The sequence below is a fragment of the Triturus cristatus genome, chromosome 4_1 (genome assembly GCF_964204655.1).
Source record: "Triturus cristatus chromosome 4_1, aTriCri1.1, whole genome shotgun sequence".
Classification (NCBI taxonomy): Eukaryota; Metazoa; Chordata; class Amphibia; order Caudata; family Salamandridae; genus Triturus; species Triturus cristatus.
Window position 1 is genome coordinate 307,758,251 of NC_140585.1, and position 15,289 is coordinate 307,773,539.

Sequence of the window (15,289 nt, forward strand, 5' to 3'; positions counted from 1 at the left end):
GGCACTTGGCAGGGATGGATAGGAAGAGTCCTTTTGATGAGATCCAAGTTGAAGGGGAGAGGATGAGAATGTTTGATTCAGCGGCAAAAATATCTTCAGTGTCCAACATATTTTTTAATCAAAAACATTAAAGGCAAAATTGAAATTTCCGAAACCTGACAGACCATATGCTTATAGTGGAGAGCCAATAAAATTAGAAGTTTACTTTATAGGTTTGATTGAATACAAAGGAAGGTCGCTAAATGTCAGGAAAAATATGTTTCTTCAAGGGGGAATAGTATCCTTTCCCCAGAAGGATCTTGGTATAATGCTAGATCCTAACAGTGATCCCCGCTAATTGTGGAAGAATTGCGTCAAACAGTGAGTACAGTGGAGGATGTGTTGAATGAGATATTTGCATTGAAGTTGACAGAAGAGTTTCCTTCAGTGTTCACGAAGGAGTTTGATTGTTTAAAAGGGTATGTGCACAGGATTAAGCTAAGGGAAGCTGTGCAACCGGTGTGTGGAAAGGTGTGTAATGTGCCGTTTTAAGTGAGAGCTGACATGAAATCAGAGTTAGACAAATTTGAAAAGGAAGGTGCGATAGAGGAAGTAGAGGGGACTGTGGTTGCAGCAAGAAAGAGTAATGGTGAATTAAGTTTGTATGTAGATCTGAGAGAGCTGAATAAATGTGGTGTTGAAGATAACTGTCCGATTCCCAGGATAGCGGGCAAGTTGACGTTGTTGGGAGGAACCAAAATAATTTCTTCTATAGACCTTAAGTCAGCTTATCACCAGTTAGATGAAGAATCCAAAGATGTAATTGCGTTTGTTACACCTTTTGGCACTTTCAGGTACAGAAGGATGCTGTTTGGACTGGTGTCGGCAGCTCTAGTTTTTCAAAGGGCGATGGAGAGAGTTTTGAAAAGATTGGAGGGAATCAAAATATACCAATATGATATGCTGATTTTTGGTTCTGATGTAGAAGAACATGACTAACTAGTGAGGGCAGTTCTCAGTAGGTTAGAGGAAAGTAATTTGGCAATAATAAGAGTAATGTAAATTCAAGCAATTTCATATTGATAATCTAGGACATTAGGTTTCAGCAGATTACATAAAACTGAAAGCCAGCTTGATTGATTGGAACCATTAATGGACTGTCGTCACTGCAGAGTAAGGAAGCACTTCTTAAATTCTTAGGTATGGCTGAATAATATAGCAAGTTTGTGCTGAACTTTGCCATGAAAAGGGAAAAACAATAGGTGACTGCCTAAGAAGGGTGTTGAGTTCTTCTGGAACCAGGAGTGTGAACAAGAATGTAAGTTGATAAAATTAGGTCCAGTTGTGACCCCTAATCTAAGGAGTTTTGATCCTAACATGAAGTCTACAATGATAACTGATGCTAGTGTGAAAGGATTGGGACAGTGTTGGTACAAGAAGAGGGAGAAAATAAGAAAACAATATTTGCTTCATGCAGTTTGGAGGGGTCAGAGATGTTGTACTTGATGATTGAGAGGGAGGCTTTGGCCATACATTGGACGGTGAAGAAGATGAAAACGTTTCTATGGGGCTGTGAATTCACCGTGAAGACAGATCACAAACCACAGAGTGAGTTATTTTGCAAGAAAGGCAATGATGCTGTTTCGGACAGGGTCATTAAGTGTGTTGTGGCATTACAGGAGTATAGATTTGTATTGGAATACATTACAGGAGCGATTAATATGGTAGCAGATTCATTATCTAGATTGGTTTCACATGAGGATGGGGTGTTGATGATGGAGGAGGAGGAGGAGGAGGAGGAGCGTGCTGAAGATGTGAGTGTTTATGTGATGGAAGGAACAGCGATTTCCGAAAAAGAGGTGAGAATAGAAACTACAGCAGATTAAGTAATACAGAAGGAATTCAAACTGCTGAGGTATGGTCGGATTAAGAAAGATGATGAGTTTGGATAATGTTGAAAGTTTTGTAATGTGAAGGAGGCGTTCGCGGGGTTGTTCAGAGGGACAGGGTTGGTTCGTTCGGAGGTCCTGTGAGATACATTATTGAAATTGGATCATAAGAGGCATCTAGGAGTTTCTCAGACAAAGAAAAGATTAAGGACACTGTGTACTAGTGGCCGGGAATAGACATGGAACCAGAATGGATGGTGAGGGATTGTGTGCAATGTATGACAAGTGATAATATATTGAAGCGTAGAATTCAATACCTTATCAGGAATTTACCTTGTGGTCTGTGGGAAGAGTTGTGCTTGATATCTTGGGTTCAATACACTCAAAGTCAGGACCTATATATGTCATTGTGCTTACGGACGTTTTTTCGAGATGGCCGGAGGTATTTTTTGCCCATTGTGTTAAAACAAGACATGTTGTGGCGTTCCTAGAGAACCTCATAGTGAGAGAGGGAATACCCAATATATTGCTTACAGTTAATGCGGTTCAGTTGATCTCTAGGGAAATAGAAGAATTTCTAATGGAAAATGGTATTAAACAGAAGAAGAGTGCTTTATATCACACAGAGACCTATGGTATGGTGGAACTCTTTAACAGGGTGTCGAAGGAAACTATTCACATGGCCAACAGTAGCACTTTGGGGAAGAAAAGGGGAAGTGTGTAGGAAAGTTGAGGTGCATCGCTTAAATCCGCATTGTCACAAGAAAATTCCCTTTTGGATTGTTCAGAGGAAGGAAGCCGGACAGTGTGAGGTCACCCTCGTGGGTGAATGTTAAATGTGAAATTATTAAAAAAATGTGGTTAAGACTGCAGACTCAGGAGTGTGGAATCTGACTAGAGTGGTTGTGGTGAGAGGTTGTGAAGAAATAGAGAACTTAAGGGGGAAGGACGAGAGAGAGAACCATTAAGAGATGAGAAGAAGCCAAAGAAATGTAAAGATCCCAAATATCTAAATATGTAGAAGATTACAGAGGAATTGGTGAAGAGGTTCCCGGAGTATGTTTTATGAATTAGGCTCTCCAGTGTCAGGCATTGTAGTATTGAAACTCAGGATTCTAACATATTGAATGTATAGTACATTAAAGCTTCTATGTAGCTGGTCTTACCTGTGTTACATAGTTTTAGCAGGGAATATGTTTTGATTTTATCTTATTTGTTTAAAGTGTTTGTTTATGGTGGAGGGGTGGTTATTCTTTGAGAGGGAAGTGTGCGGTAACTTGGTACTCAGTGTGGAATGTAAGTATGTCATGTTCCAGTGGAACCATGCTGGGAAGATAATGTTCTATGGAAGAATGTTTGTGTTTAAGAGTTGCAATTGGCAGGCGCCTGAACGATCGCTGGGATGGTTCTCCTGAAGTCTGTACTTTGAATAAATCCTGTAGGAGGATGACTTAGTGGTGCACACTTTAAGTGGAGCACCTTGCGCTAATCCAGGCAACCCTTATAGTGATTTTAGTGGTTTTGGATAACCTTCTCAAAGTAGTAGCTGTGGAGAGCAGGCTTCAGGCTTATCTCGAAGGAGTGTTAAGCAGCTTGTTTTACCAGTTTGATTGTATAGTGTAGGATAACTGAAAAAGAACCACACTGTGTGTATATAAGAATGTCTATTTATTACTCAACACTTACTAACACATTGGAATATCCCCTACCCGGCGATATCAACACAAATACACAGTAATACTTCAATTGCATTACGTAGAAAGCACAAAATACAGTGGTCTCCAGGGGGACACAAACGATATACTAAAAAAATGGAATGCGAACTGGGACCGAAGTCGGGACTTGGACCAGGAGACTCAGAGGAGCGGGGACATGAGAAACCATCCAAGGTAAGTACCCAGGAACCCCACGGAGGCTGTGTGCAGAGTGGAAACACATCTGCGTGTCCAATAGAGGTCAATGGGGACGTCGTGGTTGCAGTTTTCCAGTAGAAGGAGCCTTCCTAGTGGACCCTGAAGAAACCCTATGGAAACAAGGTTGGAGAGTCACCCCACCCGTGGATACCCCAGGAACCAGGATACCTACACCAGGGAAGCCGGATGCATAGGTGCACAATGACGTCGGAAACCGCTATGGAGGACTTCAGGAAAGATGCCGCTGGAGAAGACTTGGCAAGAGTCTGGTGAAATCCAAGGTTGGAATCTTGAAGTGAAGAACCTGTAAGCAGAGAGGACAGTTTCTATGCCACTCGGAGGTGACCTGGAGGCACAGGAGAACAATGCCCACCGATGACGAATGGTTCAAGTTAGTTGACGGTGACCTTGTCGCTGTAGCTGTGAGGACCAGGTGATGCTGAATGAAGACCAGGATCTGTAGTCGAGCTGTTCCACGTCGAATGTCGAGAACCAGGAGGTTAGTGTCTGGCAGGAGCACCAACAAGCCTTGGCAGCTGCAACAGGCATGGAAAGCAAAGAAGGAGCAACGTTTGGACCAGCAAGGTCCAAGGGACTCATCTCATGCAGGAGTCAGAGCAGGCCCCAAGCAAGCAGGGGGAGCCCACTAAAGCAGAAGACGACCCTCAAGAGGACCCACGGGCCGAAGGCACAGGCGTCACTAGAGGACTTTGAGCAGCTCACCGAGAAGGAAGGCCCACGGTGCAGAGGATGCAGTGAAGACGCTGTACTTGGCAGGAAGAGATACTGGGCGCTGGAGCTTCTTGTAGCCGAAGGATCTCTAGAGTGCGGAGGCAACAAACCTTGGCAACAGCAAGGTGACACTGTGCACAGTGGCGTTGGTCCCAGTGGTTCCGACGAGGGATACCGGCTTCAAAATTGCTAAGAGGACAGGTCAGGCCTCAAGGGAGCTGCAGAACCACCACCTGTGCTGCTGAGCCGTTCGAAGTCTGTGAGACGTCAGGAGCTTGCTGTCAGAACCTGTAACTGGGAGTACAGGAAGGTACCCCATGGGATCATACTTTCAACTCTGGAGTCCGTGTTAGGGTATGATTCCAACGTGTTTGATACCAAACATGACCGGGTTCGGTGCAGCCACTATATAGTTAGACATCTTGTAATGACTGATGTCCACTATATGTATCAAAACGGCTGACCACACTTACAAAGCCTGGAGAATAGACTCAGAGGTTTGTGGGGGTGGCCTGCTCAAGTAGGGCCACCCTCACACTTATAACCAAGCACCCTGCCGTCGGGTCCGAAAGGCCTGCCATAGGGGTGACTTATAGGTTTTATGTGTATTAACCTCAGATATAAGGAAACCTATCCGTCATGAGAGGTGCAAGCACCAACTTACACAGGCTGTAAAGGAAGGCATGTAGTCACAGTTTTAGTGGTCTCTCATGGGTGGCACAATACCTGCTGCAGCCCATGGGAGACCACTGGTGTACCTGTGGCTGGGGTACCTTAGTACCATACACTAGGAACTTACAAGGAAATACCAGTAGCCAATTGTGGAGATACCAAAGCACTTACCATAGTCATATTTAGGGAGAAAGCGCAGTGACTGCTTTCCTGATTAGCAGGATCCCAGTCAGACTAGTCAAAAACCCACTGACACCATGCAAAAAGTGGGGGTAACCATGCTGGATGGATCCTACCTTCCTACAAATCCTTTTCTACATTAATGCTTGTATAGCCTTTTCTATACCAGGAGGATTTAACAGTTTCTTTGGTGATTGGGACTTTTGTTTGGGTGTCTAGATGTGGGAGCTTTTCCACCCTTGAATTTCAGATTTTCTCATATGTAGCAATTGAAACTACTAGATTTAGGCAGCGCCATCTGCTAACCTTTTTTTTATGTTCACTTTATTCCAAACCTCAAATTTTTTTCAATAGTTGTGCATATGAGCAGCACTTCTGGCATTAAGTAACCGATTTCCTTGTATATAAAACCCCCACTTACTTGAAAAGATGGATACCTTTAGTTCTGTTAAAGTCATTAAAGACTTAATTGAAAACTAACACATTTGTTAGAAGAAGCTCTCTACTGTGCTACATTTGCTTTGGAACTGTTGTGTATAGTCGCCCCTCATTATATTTGAGCAGTGCGGAGCTACAAAATTGGGTCAAATTAACATATTTTATTTCTGTCTTCACTGATGCTGTTTTTCATGGTAGGTCATCTCACCTCAGCGCATTCCAGCCACCATTGCCCCAGCACTACTGATGTCTCCCATGGTGTTCACTCACTCAGTATCATCTCAGCCAAAGACCAGCACCAGCGGGAGGATGCCGTTAACAATGAATGAGTCCACGCTGGGACCGGCCAGCCTGCTCCTGCCTTTACAGGGCACAGAACACTCTGTTGTCAACTGTGCCAGCAATAACTGTGTGAACCGTGCAGTGCTGACCAAGCTACAACTGCAGGAAACACTTGTACATCTTATTCAGGTAACTGGTGAGGATTTGTTTTTAATTTGAGCTTTTTCAAGCAATCCGTCTAAACGTTGTCACATGCTGTTTTAAATGATACATCAATCTTTATACAGATGCACAATTCTTTCTAGCAGCGATATTTAGATTAAAATCATTCAAACAATTAAATTGAGTATTTTGATGCGAGTCACTTTTAATGAATCCATGTGGATTTTATGCTCCAAACAGTGTGCATAAAAGACCATAGTGCCTTAATTAAGGCATTTTCTATCACTGTGCATGTCACCTTCTGTCCATTACAGAACCTATGGTGTATGTTAGTGAAGTCATTGGTAGTTAGAATCCTAGAACCCAACCAGATGTGAGTTTCATCTCCTTGTCAAGATTGTGTTGAAATCTGGAGTTGTGCTCTCAGGCTTAAATTCAGGGAGTTCCTAAAAATCAGCCTCCCTGTTTTGTGCCAGTTTCTGTTTTGCCACTTGAATGGTTCTTGCTTAGTTGTGAGATGGTCACTGACTGACAAAGTATATGCTGGAAAGAAGAAAATGAGTGATCCCTTTGAAGAACTGCCCAATTTGTTTAGAAATGTGCATACCCCGTAGTAATCTCATAAAATTAGTGCCTTACAGAACATATTTCAAGTCAATAAGAAAGGATTTGAAAAAACAATTGTGATTTTTTTATTATTTTTTCTGTGTTCTTTTTACCTAATTCAAATGTGCCACAGAATTAAGAATCCCATCACAGTCTTACTCCACTAAGTATGCATTTTCCAGTTGAGTAGGCAGGACATTCCCAGGTGGGTCTGCCACCACTTGTTGGACAGTTCCATAGCCCCCATAATAATCTAACTTGGTAACCCCTTGAACAAAAAATGTTCTGCTTTTCCAGTCTTCAGCTCCTATTTCCATTTTATGATAGATCTGGTGCACCTAATAGGCATTGATGACATTTACAAGTTATAATTGAAAAATACTGATGAAATTGAGATTCCTGGTAAGGTTACATTAAAGGAATTGACACTTAATTAAAATAACAAAATTGAGGCAAGAAGAAAACAGTTGTATAAGGGAACATGACAGAATGGGCAGATACATTGTCTGGGAACCCTACGGCAGATTTTAGATAGTTGCGTTTTTAAATCCATCTTTAAAAAGGAACGCCTAAAGATATGCACCCATGACTTACTGACAACATTTGTAAAGTACACACTGCCTGACTGGTCTCTTAGTGTTGGTTGTAGAACACTTGTCTATCCAAATAGACTAGCCTTCAGCTTTTTCCCTGAAGCTAGGCAGAGACCTAGGTTGGTAGTCTGCCTAATATCTAATGCCGAGCATTCTTTATCCAAGGAGCTGTAACGTTTCTAGTGTTTTGCGAACAGAACTCAGATATTCATTGCTCCTTAGGCAGGCTCAAGTATGTGCCAATTTACCAGCTTCAGCGGAAGGACCACACAAGTTTACCTGCGTATCTCTTTCAAACTGACCTGAAGCAAAACTTATTGCACATCAAACTAGTCAGACTGCTAGGCATTATAATTTATTGTATGTTCTGGCAGCCATTTGCCACTAAGTATGCACACAGAAGAAATCCACATTGTTATTTTTAACGCTTTATTTTAAGCCAATTTTAGTGCAGAATAAATGTTACCAAACAGTTGCGGGAATCAAAAGTTTAGTCTGAGAAAGAAAAAAAACCTTATGGCTAATGACATCAGGTGGGGGAAATAATGAGAACTCACATACTTGTATGAAAGCCTAAAGCTAATATGATTTAAATAATCTATATTAATAATATATTAACTAGAAGCATACTCTCAAAATATACAATAAATGTAAAAAATGTTTCTCAATAATGAACAAAAACACCAATTATTGTGAACAAATAATGTATCTGCAGGTCCACATAGTTATGGATTTGCTACTTTTGCCACTTAATCCATATTCTAGGAGGGAGGGAGAGGTGTGGCGCATCGACCAGAGCAGCTGACTCCAGAGCGCAGGAGTCACGGTTCTATCCCCTGCGCCTGCTCAGCATCATGTGACTCTGAGCAATAGCTCACTTAATCTCACCGACGGCACCCAGCGCCCTGAAACCTTAAGGGGTGATATGCTCGCACTTTACAAGTATGGATTATTTATTATTATCTGCTGCATTATCTGCAGATTTAAACAACAACAAAATAATTCTAGCACAAATACATCAAAAGTTATCCAAAATGCGGCAAGCAGTGGAAGGCCCTTTGCAAAGGTTGACAGTCTTCTTTCAGTTACTTTTTGCTGCTGTATTTGGGTGTTAAATTTGTACTAATAAGGTGAAATACTTTACCAGAGTTACCATGTGTAAAAATGTCAAAATAATCAAGTAATACTATCTCCTAATTCTGCAGCAATATGTAGCATAATTTGCCTTTTCGGGCCACATAATTTTGTTATCCTCTGCAACCGTAATTTTATCCTCTCCGGCCGCATAGTTCCAGTGGTCCTGCTTATACGACAAGTGCACAGTACCTATATTGAGACGTTTCAGCCACCCAATGATGGCAACTTGAGAACGCAAAGCAGGGCCTTGAATTTATTTCCCAGTTCTCTAGCAGGAGTATACATGTATGCCAAATAGGATGGGGCTAATTGATTCAGGCATAAAAGGGAAAGGCAGGTGAGCAGTGCCTGCTATCGGCAGCCACTGGAGAGAACGATGGAGACAGTCTCTTTTCCTGTATCGGTTGAGAAGGCATTCTGAGCCCAATTAATCAATAGCGAATTCATGCTGAGGTGATGATACCAACATCTTATTATTGAAATAAATCATGCCTGAACTAGAGTTGTTGGTTAATCTGCAGATGAGCTACCTTGCTGCTACGGTAGTGTCTTGTTGGAGTGCCCTCCTGCAACTTTCAGACATCATCTAATGGGACCAGGAAGTAAAGTAATTTCAGTATTCTGCCAAGGCGACTGATGATATCCCTCATAACTATCACGATGCTTAGTGGGGCCACACCACCAGGCAGCACCTGCTCCCTGAATTTACCACTTGTGGAACAGTACGTTGGTGAGGGAGAATGATTCCCTTTGACATGTTAAATGTTATTTCTCAGTGTACCTTTTATGTCTGGGTGTTTCATCTCTTTGAATCAGAAATCGGCCTTTACGATTAAACTTCTCATACGTTATGACTTGCTTTCAACAAACAAGACAACCGGTTAATTCACAACAGACATACATTCATCTTTATGTACAGCCATCTTTTACAAGTCAAGGGTTAGTGCAAACTTAGTTCATATTACCTTATGTCAGATCGTTTTGTTCCTTAATGAATGCTCTGTTCAATTATCCAAAGTTTCTTTAGTGTGTTTTCAAACTAAGCGTCTTTCCTACAGTTTTAGATGTCCATAAGGTTTTTATTCACAATTTGCTTAGAAGCAAGGTCAATGTTTAACTCTAACTCCAGCTGGAATGCATTCCTTGGAAATTTGAGACACCTCAAGATTCAGGAAAGTTTGATATTACTGTATACTCTTTTCACAAGAAAACTATACCAATGCATGTGAGCCAGGCCGTGGCTTTCTTCAATAGCACCAGCCCCCCAAGAAGGCCGCCACTTAGCCTCCCAACTCCCTATGATTGAAAACCAATTTCTTTGCCTTGTAAGACTTTCCATTGGGGATAAAATAGGTCGGTGAAATGGCCTAATGTTGGAGACCTTTCCCTCTGTTAAGTATTTTCTTCTGCACTCATGCCCAGTGGTAAACCTACATTGAGAGCATAGTAGTATTTGAGCTGGGATTCACTTTCAGAATCATTTGCCATTTGTTATTTAAAAGGTAGCCTCCTTGTCTTATACAGATGCCTTCTAAAAGTTCACTAGCTGATCGCATCTCCTGGACAGTCGTGCATTTCGGACATCCAGATGAACCTTGATTGCCAGTTCTATGCTGCTGATCGTTCCACCTTTTTATTCTTCATATGTTAGAAAGAGGAGCATGTTTGACAAAGTCAGAATAAGTTGCGTGTCTTATGTACCTATTTCTATTCACTTTAACTAATTACATTTACAAAGACTCATCCCACATAGCTGTAAGACATATACATCAAGAGAAAATGGCCAAAAAAGGTCTATTATTTTGTGTTCTTATATCCTTAGCTTGCCAGATCAGGAATTCCAAAGTTTACAAGTTGATGCTTGACTTGAGAAGGGGGCTAAGTGTTTTGAATATTGATGCGTCTTTCCAGTTCCCTTCCAAGTTGGCAGCTTTAGAATTGTCTACCATGCAAAGTTTTTTCTCCCCATCCAGCTTGAGCCTTCTCAAGTTTTATGAAAAATTTAAAGTAGAATGATCGTGGCTGGAGTATGTGTTCATGCATTTGATCCTCTTCTGCAGTTTATTGTCCTAGTTTAGCTAAATTGGTCTTGGGCGCTGAGTAATCGGGTTGACAATTTGGGAGCAGGGATAGCTCTCTTGGGACATGTAAGTTGTAACTATGGCTGTTTATCCAGTCCCTCTTCTCATCCCCCTGCACTCTTCCTACCTCTTCCTCTCCCATCCATTGAAATATTTGGAGATGAAGAACAAAGTAGTAATTATGACCTGTACCTAAGAATTAAAGAAGACATAATGGATAATTTTTTGTTGTCAACACTGTTACTACTGGGTGGCAGTTTACACCAGGTATTTTGTTAAACGTTCTGAATTAATATAAGTTTGGCTGTAACCCAGCCTTTTAACAGTGAACTGCAATGCCGATATGTTGCCGGTACATAGCGATTAACCAAAATATTTTTTTCTGTTTTACAGAACGATGAACATTTTTTAAATATCATCTATGACACTTATGTTTCTAACCTGACGAAGGGAACGATAAACAAGAAAATATGAAAAGATGCAGCATTATTTTTATTTTTTTAATTAAATTCAATTTGGCTTATCTGAATTACCTGCCTGATTTACTGTTGCCGAGAACCTCAAATATCTTTGAGAAAAAGTATTTTTGATTTAAGAGATACAAAATAAACAATACACAACATGGCAATACAATCAGTGGGTTGTTGTCCTTCCTAAGTTTTTAAGAAAATGTGATTTTATAATGTTGTACTTTGTTGAAAACTATATTGCTGAAATATATGCTTTCTGGCATGAGTGTGAGAAAGAGTTACACATAGTGATGCCTAATCTTACCTTTCGTTGGTGAGACTGTTTACTTTGGAGCACCTATGGTAAAACTTGCTCTGTTATTTATAAGCAGTGACGAAATATGTAGCATCGTAGGCTCGCATTGAAAGTGCGTCCTGTCCCTTAAAGGGTCCAGGAGCTTGCATTACTCATGGTGCCTTGTAGTGGGAGTTGCCTCAGTTATATTTTTCAAGGTCCTGTGACTTGGATCTTAGAATAACCGAGTGCTTGCACACCTTTCCCCATAGGGGATTTACGCTTAAAAAAACGGTTTGTACTTTCATTCAGTCGTTCTACTTGCTCTTCTGAAGGATTGTGTTTTTTCTGTCTGAATGCTATCCCTCTTCATTAAGTTCTCCTCGTGGGATGAAAAAAGCTGCTTTGGACCCACTCTAAGTGTTGGTGGTGTGTCTTCATCTTCTGATTCCCTAAAGAGTGTGAATTTTTGCCAAAACGTATCCAAAAGAACCCCTCTTGAGTATGGAGAGGGGATTAGGTTGAGAGATCAGCTAGGAAGACCTGAGGGCTCCAAAGAAGAAAAGACCAGAAAGGCTTTCCAAGAACACTCTTTTTCTCCTGTCAAAGTGGCAAATTCTCGTAATGACCCCCCCACAGAGAGTAATCCAGAAACGGAAGAGGTGAAAAAAGTGAGAAGAGACCTCATTGCCACAGGTCACATTGCCGACGGGCACTTTCGCCTTTCAAGGGCTAGATGTTCACACCACAACAACTTAATTGAAGTCAAGATACAACAGCATCATCATTGAAGATGAAGCACTTCAGATAGTGACTGCATCCTGCTTGCCATTTATCCAGTCAAATTCAGTGTATCAGTCCTTAGCTGCACCACCGGTGTGCAGGCCTTTCTCAAAGTTACCTAGATCCAAGTCGAGGTGTTCAATATTTTCACCTAAAAAAGAAACTTAGACTATCTCCTGCAGTGGAGTCACTCATACAATCTGTGGGTCGCTACGAGTTCATAATTCCATCAAAGGACCCTTTTGAAGTACTTCTTGAACCTCTGAACTTACTTCATCCGCCTCAGATGATGTCTCATCCTACATCCACATCTCCACTAGGAAGAATGCTAGTATCACCTAAGCTGCCTTCAGCCCCAGCGGGGAACCAAGCTCACCACATATAGCCAAGGCGTACAAAGCATACGTCGCCATCTCCATCACTTTCCAGTTCCACTTAGGATAAAGACTCCCCATTCTCCTGTATTCCTACATGCCCTGCTACATCTCCAGCAACAGTATCGCTAGTGAATGATATTGCCACATTTCTTGTTGTAAGGAAGGTTGACTTAAACGAAGATTTCACTTGAGGTTCCACAGATGACAGCCTCTGTTATAACGGCGACAATACAAGTAAGAGCTTCACAGAGATCTTTCCTCCCGTTTGTTCCAAAGTTACTGGAACTGGAGGAAGAAAACATTTGGAAGTCTGCAAAGGTGAAAGCAGTGGCTCCAGGGCTTTTGAAGAACAAGGTTCCTCATTTGGATTCAGATTTTCTGAAGACCGATCCAAACCGGTTGTTGTTTTCTCTCAAAAGAAGACACGAATTGGCATCTGAAAACTCTGTGCCTCCTGACGGAGAAAGCAGGAGGATTAAAACAATAGGCATAAAAAAAGTGCAGTGCGGTACAGCAGCCGCTGCATTGGAAAATGTTGGTGCTACAGCCCCCCCCTTGGCCATTATGGAAGGTAAATATGGCATAAGATTAAGGCTTTTTCCCACAATTTCCCATTGCTTGTAAGACTTTGAAGGGTTGTGCAAATCTTCACTGGTCGCCCACAAGTAGTCAGCACAGCGGTGGATGCAGTGGAACTAGTGGTGTTTGGTTACTGACAGTGTCCCTCTTCGATGCTACTTGTGGTTGAGTTTCATGACTTTAAAATTGGACGAACAACAAAAAATTTGAAACATGCCATTCTCTGGCGCTTTGTTTTGGTCAGGATATAGATGAGTAGATGGCCAAAATGAAGAATGAAGCAGAGAGCTGTAGGTTTGGAAGCAAAGAAACTAATCTTTGAAACCTAATATAAATATTAGGATGGGGATTTCTATCCATGGAGGGTTCAATCCCTCACCAGCAGCAACAACTGCAGGGTCAGAGATTTCTGATGGACACTTCTAACCGCAGGTTCCTCACCTTGTGAATATTTTTCAGGCACAGAAAACTCTAAATACTTTGCGCTGTTAGGTACCATTGTGCTGCTCAATGTCGATATCATTCTTATCTTTAAGTGACAATTGAGCTACATATAGGCACCACCCTTGTGCGCCATTGTCATTTCCTTTCTTTACGCACCTTCAGATGCATATCCAGAGGTCTACTTTTTCAATGATAAGATTTTCTTAAACTTTCTTTTTGCAAACTTTTACCAGTGTGCAAGGGAAATCTTCAGGGTTTAAACCTTGTTGGGGACTGTCGCAAACGGGTGTCTGTGACATATCCCTATCAGGTATGTCGTTTTTGTAACTGGAACACATGACGTTTCCCAGATGAACCTGAAGGCTGTGTGTAATCACAAAGCTCTACGTCACAAAACACTGCAAAACACTGCAAAACTCCACACTGGTGACCAGTAGAGGCCAAAAGGCTCCCAGAGTCGTTCTTGTAGCACATCTTTGTCATGGTCAGTGTCTTCAGGTAAGTCCAAGAAAAGGTATAAGAAATCCAAGCGGGAATCACCCCCATTCTACCACTCTCAGCATGTAGGTTAAGACTTCTACCGAACATCTGCCGCACTTTATTGAGGTCATTATGGACAAACTTTTGGGCACACCAGGGTCTTCCAGTACCGCCCATGTCATGCACTGTCTACTGCACAGTAAACTTTTCAGCCCTTTCAGAATCAAGGCCAAGGCTCCCAGAGACAGCGCCCAGGCCTTCAGGGACAATATGCAGCTTGGTCCCCTGCCCCTCATTCACCCACAACTTCAAAACTCCTTTAGTGTGTCCTTTCCATAACACAGCCATGCTGTAGGAGGCTGGATCCACCATTTTATTCCAGGGTGGCAAGCCATTCTGATTGATGGGTCCTCCAAATTATCCACTAGAGTTAAGACCTCTCATTTCTTCTTGCTTACTACTTTCCACCCAATCAGAGCTGCTGACTGATAACCACGTCCGTTTTGCAGCTGGATGCTGGCCCTTTTAGCCTAAAGGGCCATAAAGAGGTTTGCAGACTTGGAAGCAGGAACTGGGGGTTGCCCCTGTGACTTCCTTGTGCTGACACAGGACATCTTATCTTGGATCATTGTTCTCCCAAAGTTCAAGATGCTCATATTGGCACAGGGTATGTCTGCCCTGGATCCTGGAGACTGAATATAGTGTTTGACCTGTAGGATACTTATTTGCACATTCCCATCCTGCAGACCAACAAGCATTATCTGTAGTCAGAGTGGGGCAGGAACATTTTTAGTTTGTAGTCCTCCATTTTGGCCTTACTAGTGCCCCTCCGGTCTTCACAAACCAGATGGCGGCGGTGGCAGCACACCTTTGGAGTGTTTAAGTCTTATCCTACCTCAACAACTGGCTGTTGAAGACATGGTCGTCCCTAGCAGTCGTAGACCACCTCCATAGAACAGCGAACCTTCTAACAACGTTAGGGTTCACTATGAACATGCTGAAGTCACACCTGACTCCTTCAGACACTCCTGTTCATTTGATCCATCTTGGGTACGGTGCAGTTTTGTATCTTGTCCTAAGAGCAGAGAGTCCTGGACATTCAGGCTATGATCCCGATGTTTGAGAGTCTGCCCTGGATTTCAGTGAGGATAACTCTGAGACTACTGGGACTATTAGCATCCTGTATCCTACTGGTCTTGCCAGGTGATATAGCAGGCT

The 15,289-nt window shown here is 42.2% G+C and overlaps 1 protein-coding gene across 2 annotated transcripts in view; it reads left to right on the forward strand.

Moving 5' to 3' along the window:
- DCP1B (decapping mRNA 1B) overlaps nt 1-11,297 on the forward strand; it is a 221,125-nt gene extending 209,828 nt beyond the window's left edge. For both annotated transcript variants that reach the window (XM_085652197.1, XM_085652196.1), the window contains 2 exons: nt 6,002-6,274; nt 11,058-11,297. In XM_085652197.1, coding sequence (XP_085508323.1) covers nt 6,002-6,274; nt 11,058-11,138 — 354 coding nt within the window. In that variant the 3' untranslated portion in view covers nt 11,139-11,297. The remainder of the gene's footprint in view (nt 1-6,001; nt 6,275-11,057) is intronic.
- The last annotated feature ends 3,992 nt before the right edge of the window (nt 11,298-15,289 follow it).